At 39.5% G+C, this 14,609-nt stretch overlaps 2 protein-coding genes across 4 annotated transcripts in view; one reads left to right on the top strand and one right to left on the bottom strand.

The window, feature by feature from the left end:
- LOC6540795 (disintegrin and metalloproteinase domain-containing protein 10) overlaps nucleotides 1-14,609 on the top strand; it is an 81,033-nt gene that overhangs the window by 31,389 nt on the left and 35,035 nt on the right. The window lies entirely within an intron of this gene.
- LOC6540808 (sialin) lies at nucleotides 7,755-9,442 on the bottom strand. The gene has a single exon (XM_001969562.3). The coding sequence runs from the start codon at nucleotides 9,231-9,233 to the stop codon at nucleotides 7,788-7,790; it is 1,446 nt and encodes a 481-aa protein (XP_001969598.1). The 5' UTR covers nucleotides 9,234-9,442; the 3' UTR covers nucleotides 7,755-7,787.

Here is a 14,609-nt window from a genome sequence, read left to right as displayed (position 1 = left end):
TTGAGTTTGACCAGTTCCCCGCCTAACTGTTGGCAATTTATGTTGCACTCGAAGAACGGCATAAAGTTTCTCAAGTGGTGAAGGCAATTTTGTACTTGACATGATGTGGTTCTGCTTTTTGGTCCGCCTGCGAAGTGGATCTGAATGTGGATGTGGTTTTCGGTGGGTGGTGGGTGGTGGGCGACTTGCTTCGGTTAAAGCGGCAGAATCGTTAGTTAAATGAAGCCTAGTTTAGGTAAGTTTTCGGTATGCAAATAAATCTGTGTAATTACAAAGTTTCTGGCCATGTTTTCCAACCTCTACAGCAGTTAAAGGACTGGATGCTTATAATTAAAAAACCCTCCCTGTGAGTGGAATTACTATTAAAAAATATGAATGTCAGAAAAACGCATGTGGTTGTTTAATCTGAATAAATGCTGTTAGTCTTACTCGATTTCAATTAATTTAACGTCCGCAAAAAACAAAAAAACGGTTCCGTTCATGGAAAGCAAATATTTATAATTACTTTGAGGAGTCATTCTCAAAAGGTGCTGGCTGTCGAAGTTTTATAATTGAAAATACTTGCTGTGACATTTTCGATTGGAGAAAGGACCAGACCAGACCGACTCCACATCACCTACTCCGCGTCATGTTGCACTTAGTCAACTTCAGGAAACCCTTTCCGTGAAACTTTTCCCAATTAAAAAAGTTTCCTGTTCGCGTTCCATTTCCAGTTAACTCACTTAACGCACCGCGGCATTTACACTCGTGAATATATTGTAAGTGAAACACGTCCAATTAATGCGAGTGCTATTAACATATTAGTAACTCATCTGGTAACTTTTCGGCCATCGAGGCATTCGCATTCTAATTGAACGAAACACTATTGCTAACTTTTCGACTTGTTGGGCCTGTTCAAAAGTATAACAAATTAATACTGTGAAAAGTTTTCGCATTTCACAACATATTGCCAAAAACCGCGCGCTGCCACCTTGTAAAATCACAAAACAATTTGCATATATGTATATCTATAGTTGTGTCTATATGTATATGTGTGATGCAAACTTTATCCTTGGCCAGCACGAAACGAATGACGAAGATGACGATAGTGAGTGCTGGGCAAAAGATACAGTGGCTAGACAAAACTTTCATTCAAACTAATAACCTTTGAAATATCATAAAGCTGCCAGCATTTGAACCATTAACTTTTATAATAGCAAAATAGAGAGGAAGAAGTAGAAAATATGCTTAATGAGCCAGAAGTTCGTTGTGCTGTTTGAATTAAACTGAGCGACAAGTTTGACTACAGATGCTTGCAACTTGTTCATAGAAATAAACATTATGAAATATTGACAAGGATGAGTTGAAATTGGACCAGCATGTTTTTCTCTACGTCAAACTTTTCGGTTCAATGGGTGCATGAATTGATTGCTGGAAGTCAAGTTGCAACTTCAAAAAGTTCGGAATCAGGAGTTTATCTGTTTTCGGAGAACATTGAACAATATAAACTAATGAACAATGTATAAATTTGTATTTTTATGCTTATATAATTTTAATAGTTTCTTGCTTCAAGTACTCGGTTAGGTTATAAATCCTTTATAGTGTTTTCTTTTCATATAGAAAGTTTATTCACTTTCAAGTTTTTAATTACGCAAATTCCCCTTTCAAGTTTTTCAAACTTCTTTCGACAAGCTGACTAGCTTTAATCTAATTATAGTGATTCATGCCTTGATAGTTTTAAGTCCAAGCACACAGAGTATTTATATTCATACTCTTAATGTCTGGCGCGTAAGCAATAATCACATGAAAAGGTGGTAGACTCGAGGGCTGATTAAATAGTAGAGCTATTTTAAGAGCAAAGAAGATCTAGTTTCAGCTACCGAATGACATTCTGTCAGTCAGAGAGTATAAATTAAATTCCATCTTCAAGAAATGCCAGGTCTCGCTAAGTGCTCAAACAGACCTCGTAGCTTTTGTTTGCCTGTGACTGTGTGTAATTTATTAGATTTTGGCAAATATTTTGCCAGAAGCGCATTTCACTGTCAGAATTTGTGGCGTCATGACCAGACAGACAGTCGGAGAGGATACTCGCGATATTTTTGCCTCATTCTCCGGAAAAATGCTTATGATGTAATGTTTTTATAAGCTCCACTATGGCTTTCCTACTCCTTGTCCCACGCAGGACCCCTTGTTTGAAGAGAAGTTGCTTTCCGAGACAGTTTTCCCTTTTGGACTGAAGCCTTGAAGGTTTTCCTTCCTTTGTTTTCCTTGTTTGAGCAACCAACTTCTCCGTCTCACTTTTATTCTTCCAGCTCCTTGTGCTTTTCCCGTTTGGTTGCAGCTGACAGCTGCCTGCCAATAGTTGATTTTCCCAATATACGTATTCCACTTGATTTTCCCCATGGCTGCATTCAGTTTCACAAGCGAAATTCACTGGTCAAGTGACGCGGTTCTATGTGGTCCATTTTGTTGAATTAAATAAAATTTGAAATGCAACCCAATTTGAATACTAATAAAATTTAGTTTAGTGAGAAAATTTGTATATTAGAAGACTTTTAAAGTTTTTAATCTAATGATCCCGGAATGCTTCCTTTCTAGACGATCGACAATGGAAACTTTTGTGTTTTGATTACCCATTGGAATTCACTTTATTACTCAACTCCCAATAGCTAATAGGGAAATAAATCTTCTGCACCAGTTCTCCCTGAAGAGTAGGTACTCCCTATATCCGCCAATAAGATCCACTGCCAAAAAGTTTTATTTTTTCTACTGGGTGTAAATATTGATTTCGCGCACAGCACGTGCGCCACTTGAGCGCTTAGATTTTCGCTGAGGACCAAATAGGCTGAAGGATGAAGTGATGGTGGGTTAAGCGAATCGTATGCCCTTTCTTTTATATGTATATACGTACTTATATATGTGTCTGTACATTGTGCCTTTGGCTGTTTGTGTGGCGCTTTGGCACACGTCCTTGTGCTAGTTTCCAAGTTGCCTGCTGCCTTTTTCGCTGATGTCTGGCTTTTTGGCTGCCTTGGAAATTGAAAGTCTTTCCCTTTACTTCTGCTGAAAACATTTAACGTAATGCCGGGACACGTGCTCCGGCCATCAATTGAGCTTCTGTTACCATTTATTTACCCAACTGTTTGCTCCTATGTGTTAAGTGCTAATTGGGTTCTTGTATTTTATCACCATGCCGCACAGTCTGCTCCTAAATGAGCACATGTACTCGTCTGTTAGCTGATTAATTTTTAAAATTACTCGATGGCTAATGCCACTAATTATTTCAAAGTGTATTCTAGCTCTTAAGTGCTTGCTAAGCTACAAAAATAAAACAAACGAATAGAATGGAATGGAAAAATCTAGCAGCCTCTGTTCATGGGATCCTTCCAACTTTGGAGTGGCTAATTAAAGTTTTAAGTTTTTGGCCGGCAGGAGGTTCTAATTTTTTGGCAGCAACGGTCCCAGATGTTTGGCCACTCAAGTATAAAACTTTTTAAATTTATTTTAGGTAAAAAAATTTCCCAAGGATCTGGCTAATTAGGTTTTTGTGAAAATCGCAGCTTTTAAGAGTTTTGGTCAATAACAGAGGGATAACGGCTTTAAATAAGATGTTTACAGTCAAAATGCTGAAAACTATATGTAATTTGTAATTTAAACATAATTAATAGTACGCAACTCCATGCTAAAATGGTTTTGAAAAGGACTAAACCGAAAATGTGTAAATTAATGGACAACTCCATATTTAGCATAAATGTACCGATAAACACATCAACGCCCAGATAACCATTTTGAGTATCATTAAGGACGAATACAAACCCCTTTAGGGCTAGACGATATCCCTGGGAAACTGCCAGACGCCAACGCAAATAGACATAAATTTAAATGGCTAAGGGCCTCCGCATGCAATCTCCCATGCCCACAGTACCGCATCCCTTCGCGTCGCATTTCCATTCCCCTTTCCCTCCCCATGGAAGGACCAGTCTGTCACAACAAATGTTCGCCAGAAGGAGCACGAAATGCAGGGCAACTGCAATATTGCAAGTTGCAGCTGCTGGTTGCAACCACCAGCTGTGGCTGTCCTTTGGTGGTTAGGCTGCTGCTGCGATGCCACATAATCAGGACAAGTATCCTGGGTGTGCGACATTCTGCCAGGTTGCCGCCTGTGCATTATAATTATTATTTTCCATGCAATTCCATGCACTGGAACAAAGAAAATGCTCCTGCAAAAGTTCAATTACTTTAAATAAAATGGTAATATACTTCAAATACTTACTCTGGTCTTTATTTGTGCCTATACACATGTATTTCTTCAAATTGTATTTCTTGAAAAGGCAATAGTTGTTTTTAATCTTCCTGCTTAAACAAATTGAATAAATTATGTTAGATTCATTTAATTTATTTAAGAGATCTTTTTAATATTGAGAGCATAACTAGAGATGAGTTCGTTTCTCTGTCTGCAAGGGGAGTTACCTTTGTGGCAGCTCCTCAGTCGGATTTATTCATCTGGCCTGGCCTCAATGTGCAGGTGACATTACTACGGAAAAAGAATGAGGCAGCAGCAACAAGCTTAGCCTTGAGCTAAAGTTGAGCTTTAGGCCCCGTGATGATTTATGCACGTGTTTAGTGTGAAAAATGTACATTAAATGCATGCATGGTAGCGAAAGTGTTGCCAAGAGAATCCTTTTGCGCACTTCTGTGCCCATTTGTGAACTGGCGGAAAGGGGGCGGTGGGGGCAGGACTTGCGGTCTCTGGCACAGGAAGTGAAAGTGTGTGTGGGGTGACTCTTGGTTCCATATTGGGGTCACTGGTCATTATCAAGATGGAGCTAAAGAAATGCCGTAAACTGGAGCTGCGACGCGTTCAAGTCCCTCGGCTCCATCTCCTTTGGTCGTCTTGGCTCATTTGATATGCAGGGCAGATAAAGGCCAACGCGCATTCAGCCCTCAGCTCCTCTGTTTGCTCTAAAGAAGAGGAAGAGCGGGCCAACAATGAGGCGATAGTTTAATGGCAGAGCAAACTGTTGAGCAAGCACATCTTCCTTGGCAAGCCATCAAGCGAGGGGAGTTCCTTAAGTAGGAAATCGTTTATATTACATAATGAAACTGATTTACCTATGGACCGACTTGACCGATTTATTATTTTAAGGCCGTTGATATCAGAACTAAGAGAATTTACTGCAATGCAAGTAATACTGCTTCTTTTATTTTTGAAAACTACAGATATGTCGAGCAAAAACCTAAATGGAGTATAAAAGCTTGAAAGTAAATTCGTTGGTTTGGTAGATCTTGCTTGAAATTGAAATGTGAAATTTCAAAAAGTTTACTGGTTGATAACGTAAAGAACGCTATATGTTGGAAATGGAGTATTTGCACTGATGAGCTTGCGTTTCATCCCCAAATTGACTTGCCTAGCTCCTTGAAAGATTTTTATTTCCCGCTCGCTTTTTACCTTTCGTTGAAGCTTTCAGGACTTCCTCCCGCCGAATAAACCATTTGAAAGGAGGCGCAATAATTCTTTTCTTCGCTGCCGGCATTATCCTTTCACACATTTCACGCCCAAAACTCGCTGGGAATGGCAGGCCACGCCCATAGTCTGACGAACAGCCTTTCAATTTCAGCCGTACACTTTTGCATTGCATACCTTTGAACGCTGCGCCAGGTTTTCCTGGCCTGCAATTGTTTGCACTTTTCCCCAACCGGCTCCTGCGGCAACCCGTCTGCAATTTACGCGTCCCTGTTTGCACCTTTTGTTAAAAAAAAGACGAAGTAAAATTGAAAATGAAAAGAAATTGCTTCAAAACTCACCTTTGGGGCCAGCGCCACCTTTTGAGCGCTAGATTTTCACTTTTCTCTCTCTTCGAATCATGTATGCACATATATTACTGTTTTGGTGTTGGCCCTAAAACAAATTGCATAGACATTTGTTATTTCGGCTAAAGCGGCTTTCAGCTTGTTCTATTGGTATTTATTTTCTTTGGCCCTATACGTGCATATTAATATATGTACCTATCTTTGCATATATAGCTTGTACTTTTGTTCTAGCAGATTGGTACATTTGCAAAAAATATAAAACAGGAATTGCAAAAGGAAATTGCATTTTTATAACCTTACTTAGGTTTCCTTTCGAATTTCTTCAATCCCCTTTATACCTTTTGTTTATTTATTACCTTTTTCCCTCCGACTGACTGACTTTTCTCGCTTTTTTTGGCTTTGTCTCTTGAATCTTCTTTGGGCTTTTATTTTTTTGTCGTTTTTTTTTTGGGGAAGCTGGTAGTTAAACTTGCTTCTAACGATCTAACCGCCCCATGTGGCCCAAGTGCGAAGGTGTGTTCACTGGGTAAGGTAAAATTTATAATGTGAATGCTGGTATTTAAGGACAAATTTTATGGCTTTTTAGTTGACAGTCGAGAGCCGAGAGCATAACTCAGGTGCCCACAGAAGTAGGCAATGATATTTTTATGGCACTTGATGGCCATGCTTCTCCCACATAACCATTTTTAAAATGTCTCCCATTAGTATAGCAATAATACAAAATCACTTAACTAATTAAATTTTGTTCTTTATATTTTCAGGTAACTTTCTGGTAACACATAACTGTAAATGTATGAGTATAATCAATATATGAGGAAATTTGGAAATCAAATAAATTAGGAGTATATTAAGAACATTAATCTATGTTTCTACATTACATTTTCGAACTAATAGGAATTAGGAACGAATATGAATTTTTCAAGAAAAAAGTCATTACTACATAACTACGAGACTGTTTAAACTGTTGATTTGCTGCACAAGTTTGTCTGGCGCAAGTAAAAGAAAAGTAAATAAGCCAATCTGTCATGGCTGGTTGACCGATGACTAAAAGCCATTTATTTAAGAGACATCTATATTGAGTTTGGTGGGACAAACTGCTGGGATATTCGGGCCAAGGAGCGGTGGAAATCGCTATCTGTCATGTGTTGCATGTACATCAAGCCGGAAATTATTTATTAATTGCTCACACCACCGCAAAAGAATCGAAATCTGTTCACAATTGAGTCGATATAAAGAGTTGCACAGCAAACATCATGGCCGGCTGACCAAGCACACAAAATATTTCATGCGTTGTCGAACGAAATAAATGCATAAATAATTGATTTAATTTTCGTGTTGACTACAAATGAAGCGCTTAAACGAATGGATAAAAGGGTGTGGAATGCGGTTCATTGGCCAGAACATGGCCTGGAAAATTTCACATATCTAACGCGAAACGAACAAATAATACATTCTAAAACTCAAAGTGGATACTGTGTAAATAATGAACCATATAATGCCCATTGAAAAATATGGGACACCTATAAAGTGGTTTTACCCAAACACATCATTTAAATGCATTTTCTTAGCCTCTTCATAAAAATAAATCAATTAATTTCCTGTTACCTAAAACTTTCTAATCGACTAAAATATTATTTTATTTCCTTTGGTGTAATGCATTTGGAAATTATATGTAAACAGAGTAAATTCTACAGGGAAATAGCAAAGTGCTGACACTTTTTTTTTTTTTTTTTTTTTCGTAATTTTTCAACTATTGTGGGGTTTTTGCGACAACGGAAATATTAGCTATAATGTAAATATGAATTATGTATTTTTTGCTTTTCTTTGTGTCACTGTTGTCATTTAAAATTTGCAAATTCATGGTTTTACCATAATCACGGTTTCAGTTATGTCCTCGCTCATTTAGTTTAATGTTACGACTTTAAGGGAACAATTTGAATGTAAAGGCCTAACCCAGATCAACACTCAATTTTTAAGATAAATCATACATTTATTATTTAAGCTGCATCCTTCTTCTTGTTCGAATTGGTGCCGTCATTGAAGGGCTGTACTTCTCCGGATGCCCAAATGCAATAGACAATCGCTGTGACGACAAGAACGCCAAACGCAACCCAAAACACCATTCGCCATTCGATGAGGGTGGCATTCGGAGTCATCACACCCACCAAGTAAGGCGATACCACGCCCGTAATCGCACCAATGCCATTGGTAATAGCCATCAGAGTTCCGGCATAATTGGGGCTCATGTCCAATGGCGTGAGCTTCATGCCAGCATAGTAGGTGCCCATCAGTCCCATGGTGATTGTAAATAGAGCGACGACCAGGGCCCGATCGCAGCCAGCATAGGATGCAGCGACCATGAAGACAGCCGGTCCAAAGGCGGCCAATCCCGTCATGATTTTGCGCGTGTTCGTGGTGCTCATGCATTCACGTTTGATCATTTGATCGGCCACACAGCCGCTGACCAGCGACATGACCCACATGGTAACGTAGGGCAGTGAGGAGTAGAGACCATTGGACTTGATCGAAAACCGCAGCACATCTGACATATACTTTGGCAGGTATGAGACCATGATATAGAAACCCCAATCGTGTCCGATCTGAGCACTGATCAGTGCCCACATTGGTACGTTCGTAAAAATGGCATAAAACGGTGTCTTTGGCTTGTTCTTATCCGGGGGCGGAATCTCCTGGGACAAGAACGCCCGTTCCTCTGCTTTGATGTATGGATGCGTGTATGGACTACTAAAGCACAGCAGCGTGAATAAGACAAACCAAACAAGTGCGATCAACGCGAAAACGTAGAATACCCATGGCCAGTCCATGGAGCTGAGTATATATCCAGAAATAATGTTACCAGCTATGCTACCCACCTGTCCACCACCGAGTACGAGGGCTCCAAGCATTCCTCGCTCGGTTGCCGGCACCCAGTTGGCCAGCAAAACGCTGAGGGCCGGAAAAGTGGTTCCTTCACCAAGACCCATCAAGACGCGGAGCACAATTAAAGCATCTCCTCCGCCATAGACAATGCAGACCGGTGTGATCAAAGTGAATAGTGCCGTGAAGAAGATTCCAAGGCTCAGAGTCCACTTTCCGCCAAATTTGTCAGCCAAAATGCCGCCGGGCAAATGGGTGACAATATAGCCAATGTAGAAAGAGGCCAGGATAAGACCCTGTTTCTCCTGCGACCAATCATAATCGCCTCCTTCAAGCTGATCTTTGGATTTAGACTCTTCGTCCGCTTCACAGATCGCTTCGGTGTGGAAAATAGTGTAATTCCTCTTCACCACCAGCACTGTTATGGCCTGGGATAGACATATCCGCATGGTGTACGCATTAAAGATGGCAAAGAATCCCATGATGGCCAGAATCCAGCGTTGGGGTATTATAAAGAATTTAGACAGCTTCTTGCCCCATTCGGGCTGCTCTTGTACATCTGCCATATGGAGGAGATGGTTTTGTACCAACTACTGGAATTTACGTAGTAAATAGACTTATTTGACTTGCACGCAATTTGGATTGTAAAACCGTAAAACTAATTTCAACACAATTTCTCACACATTTATCACGGTCAAAAAAACTAAAAATTTTCGAACATTTTATCAATGTATTCCGTTACTCCGTAAAAACTGTATTAAATGTACGGGAAAGTATTTCGAGACCTCTGAGTGAAATTTCAATGCTATCGATTTTTTTTTTTTGTGAAATTTATTATATATTTGCCATCTTTAATGCGCAAATTTTTATAAACAGTTGAAGAAGGTTTCACTATATATTTTGGCACCTCTAACCATATGTGTAGAAAGTGTGTGGCCTCGGAATAACCCACTTCCTGTTTCCATGCGCCATCTGCGGGTTTTTTCTTCTTGTTTACCCGACTACTTGGCTATACAGAGCAGTCCCAAGATGTCCCTAACAATTACATTTCCTTCACAATTTATGTATGTTTTGCAACCTTTTCAGTTTCTTCTGCTACGCCCTCGTCGTCGTCATCTATTGTTTTGAATGTGAGTGAGTCAGTCACATGTGTGCATGTGGCGATGGTTGAGAAGGACGGGGGTTTGGTGGGTTTTGACAACCGCAGGCGCAGGTCCTTGCGGTGGCCTAACCGAAGAAGGGCTTCCATTTTCATCATCATAAAGTCTGTTGAAAGGAAATCGATATGGGCAACTTAATCATGAAATGAAGTCGCCGTCAAGTTGTCTTTCATTTTCAATTCCATTCTCAGAACCTCGTACTCTTCTCCCCTCCAACTTTTGCCCCGCCCAAGTGCTTTGTGTTTACTTATAGAGTGCGAAGGGCCAAAAACTTTTACCTAGGTTTTGTTCAGTTCAGTACGGATCGTCGTGGTTCATTTTGTCTCGCTTCGGTTCGGTTCGGTTTGGTTTGGTTTCGGTTTTGCGTTGACTGGAATTGTTTTGTTTGTTTGTTTTCATGTCTAAGTTAGCTTACTTTTGTGAAAAAGTTTTTTCTGCTATCCGCTGTGGCGCTTATGCTTTCAATCACCCACGGTTCTGCCCCCTGTTGCAAGCATTTTTTGTTCATTTCCGTTTCGACTTCCGTTGTTGCTTCGTCAGGTTTTATCCATTCTAGTCCAGAAATGCAGGTCAGGTTAGTTCTCAGGGCAGTGCAGTATTATATTAATTTTTCATTTTTACCTTCGTTTTGAGGTCAAACGTCGTTCAGTGCCCTTTGGTTGCCAGTAATAATTGGCCGTCTTTTGCTAAGGAAACAAGAAATGGTGTTGCCTTAAATTGTCAAATTATATGGATGGTATTGGTTTTACAAGTTATTTAGGAAAATATTATTCCAATTTAATATCCAAGATATTTCGCGCTTTCATATTTCGCGCCATGCATTTGAACGGAATTTTGTAGATTTTAATAAATACTCACTTCGAATATTCAGTACAGATTTTGCTTTGACTTAATCCTAAAAATTAGAAAATAAAATGGAATTGTTAAGCTAAAATGTCAATAGGATTGGTGGCGATGTCAATCCTGAATTTTATACCACATAACGCCAATGATACAGTGACCCACTTTAAGCGGGTAAGCTCTAACGAAAAAAAATCCTTTAATTATTCCGAGCGTGTTTCGCCTCCCTGGAGGCCCCAACCATCTCAACCCACTTTTGCCACCCACCGAATGGCCAGTAACTGACGTTGAGCAAGGTTCGCGATAAAAAAATTCATGACAGCAAAGGTCCATGACAGAAGAAATATTTTATGAGGTAGCATACATTTTTCATGTTATTTAAAGTTCATTATTTAATGCGCCAGTCACAAGAAATGTTAAAAATTATGGAAGCAAAACCGAGATGGAAATGTTTTATTATTTCCCGACTATATAACACAGTTTTTTTTATTAGCAGGTTTGATTTAGCAGTTATATTCTTAAACTTAAACTTTATCAGAATATTTTTTTGCAGGTTTGACGGTGACCAAAAAACACGAATACCAAATGTGTTTAGTCCCTGAAATAATTTACAATTACATCGCTGGATGTAATATATTTGAACTTTTCATGCTGCAGATCTACAATACCTTTAAGGCATTTTTGCATAATTGTCCCGCAGAAAACAAAGTTTATAAATGTGTGTGCTTGCGTTTTTCGCGTACAATGTTTGACATTCCTGTTCATCATATTTTCGTGAATAAATGAAACTTTTTCTTTATGTTTATTGTGAGTATATATCCAACCATTTGCTTCGCTCGACAGTATTTTAAACTTTATTCATGCCTTACCATGTCAGTATCCTTTTGTTTGTTTCAAAAGTGAAATGGGGAAAAAAATGGCAAAACCTTATTATTTTTTATTTTGTTTCCATACTATTTTTGCTCCATACTAACATTCTCCATGTTTCCTTATGCAAGTTTGCTATTTTGCTCTCGCTCACTAACATTTTACCAACCAGCATATTTTGCCAGTTCAATCGCAGGAGCCTTGTTGTATAGTTCCTCTCGTCCTTGGCCTGCGGAAATTCTTCACTTTTGTGATTGAAAGGCATTTTGGTTGGCTTAGTTTTGGGTAGTTGGCATGGCTGCGAGGCTTGTAATGCGTATGCTCAACAATTCCGTTGCATGTCACATTGTTGCCCGATATGCTTGCAACATAGTAGGGCAAAGCTTTTTGTTCCTTTACACTCGGCTGATAAGTGTTGCAACGTGCAACTATTAAATAGTTTCGCAGCTGCCACTTTCAAGTTTTTGGCCCATCACCCATTCTCGAGGAACTTCTTGTGCCACTTAGATGGCAACTTAGGGGTAGAACATGTTTTTCCTAAAGCTTAAATCTAAGTCTATTTTACTATTCATAGGCAACATAATTTAGCTACTATATCACTATATTTATTGTCCAAGCTGTTCATAAAATGCCACAGTCATTTAAGCACTCACAACTATTTGAACCAAATCATAGTTTACAATTAATGTTGTGTGTATTAATTAGGTTGCTTCAGATATAAATGATTATATAGGAGGAATGTTTGCCTACTAATTTGGAAATTCAACAAGTGCTCGGTATATTATTCAATTATCTTTAAGCATCTATGTAGTTGGACCGAAAATGATTTCATATTAAATTGGTTCGATTGCTTAATTATAATTTACTTATCCAATGAAATTTATCGGTTGCTTCCCCACTTGTCTGACATCTACTCATTTCTCTGGTCTGCAATTTTACCTAAATCCCCAAACATCCATAATTATTTTCATATTTGAGTTTGTTTGCCTACTTCTCAAGAGATTTGGTAGCCCAAGTGGTTACCGTGAGTGTGTGTTGTTTTCCTGTTGAGGTTTCGACGCTCATTAAAATTTGGGTTTATGAGCTGCAATGTCTGGATTTGGATTTTGCGGAGTATTTGTATTTACAGCCAGTTATTGTAGCCTATTTGGATAGCTTAAGAATGGGTAATCCCGAAATATCTTGTTAATTTACAATATAATTTCCTTACGCTCCTATTTCGTTCATTGCCTGCCCATTTATAGCCCAATCGATAATTTAATTAAGCGCACTACGAAAATTCTATAGATGCGACAGTGTCCTCCGGAAAATGTGAAAACTGGTGAAGCAATTAGTGAACAAGGATTTTCAGGTGGGGTGGGTGTATTCCCGGTGGTATCCCACTGACATCCCAGTGGTCATATCCGCTGAAGTCCGGTGGGACCTTTTATTCGGAGCTTCGTCCATCCAAATTACTGACACATCAGTTGGTATTGTCTTTCGCTTTTGTCTACGGAAATAGCGCAGCGGCAAAATCAAACTAATCAGTTGAATGATTGGCGTCGACAGCCGATGAACAATGGCCACGTCCGGCATCCTCTCAATGTCCTGCGAATGAATGCTGTCGCTCCATTCAGTAAACTTTTCTGATACTTTTTCCCTTTTTTTTTGTGCATTAAATGCGATTTTCTTTTCCCTGCCATTCTCGTCGTATGAATATGGTTCGATCGAGGGCATGCCGTAGCTCAAATTACTTTACAGCTTGCTTCATTTAGTTTATAACGCAAAGAGGTCTATTTTTCGCTTCTCCTCGCCTCATTTACTGGCAGTTTTTAATGTGCCTTAATTTGAACTTGCCTGGAAATTAATTATATAGCTATCTCTACCAGCTTGGGTCTCCTTCGGCAAAAGTGGATTAGCTTTGTGCTGTTAGTGGCGGCGGAGTGCTACTTCAAGTTAATTTGTTATGCAAAAATTATACCAGTGCTTTGGCCTATTAATGTCAGCATTTATGGCTAAGCGAATGCGGGTCAAGATTTCAGTTTATGCGTCCGTATAGTTCCTTTTATGGCAAACATATTAAAGATGAATATTGCTCAAATTTTTAGGTAGCTTAAGCATACAAAATGGGCATATTTGAATTATTTGTTTAGTCCCATCGCATTATGCATTATTTGGTGTTTTGCCGAATGCCGTAATCTACTTTTCTTAGACGAAATTATTTTCTGTTCATACGTGCTAAGTTACGCAGCGCTTAGCTTACTGGAAAAATCTTCCTTTCCGGTCCAATTTCCATCTCTTTTCACTTACCTAATGAGAAGCTTTCAGGGCTAAAGAGGCACATAAAAAAAAATCTTTGAAAGACGAGAAAACCGGAGCATCCACAACTCAGTTGCTGTAACCGCAGCTAACACACAAAACCCATACACAGGCACACTCTCGGGTGCTAATGCCATTTTGACGTTGCCTTCGGTTTTTACGCGCCCTTGTTTTCGAACGCCCAAATGTAGACTACACTTTAGTTGTTTCACCGCAGAACAGGGCACGCCCATAATCCATAAGTTAAGCTCAATGGTTTGTTTGTGTGTGTGTGGCGGTCGCCGCCTGTCGGTTGGCCAGATTCCCACCCCCTTCAACCGCTGCCCCCTTTGCGGTTTGGCTCGGGCCAAAACATATACAAAGTCCCCCTCTAAAAACAAAAATTGCCAACAAACCCAAACCTCCAGGATAACAACTAAAGGGTCAAAGTTACTTTAAACGTTGCCACCAGCAGCAGCTAACGAAGCGGCTTAAAAGGCATCGACTGGCAAAAAACAAAAACAAAAAAAAAAAAAAAACAAAAATGAATGTGTGGGGCGTGTGCTTTGTTAACAATTTATGATTATTTTTACTCGCTTTCTTTCTTCTTTTGGCCCGCTATCTACTGACCCGCATTTTTGGACGCACGGCCGAAAAGGCGGCCAAAATTAAATGTGTGCAAGGGTCAGTTCAAATATTTTCATCACTTGAGGAATTCTGGTGTATAACAATGATGATTATGTGCTAATCCAACGGGCATCAGCCATCACAATGATGCCTGTGAGCAGTGAAAAATAG

This window comes from Drosophila erecta, unplaced genomic scaffold, assembly GCF_003286155.1.
Source record: "Drosophila erecta strain 14021-0224.00,06,07 unplaced genomic scaffold, DereRS2 tig00000055-arrow-pilon, whole genome shotgun sequence".
NCBI classification, from domain to species: Eukaryota; Metazoa; Arthropoda; class Insecta; order Diptera; family Drosophilidae; genus Drosophila; species Drosophila erecta.
This window is presented reverse-complemented; position numbering and strand designations above follow the sequence as displayed.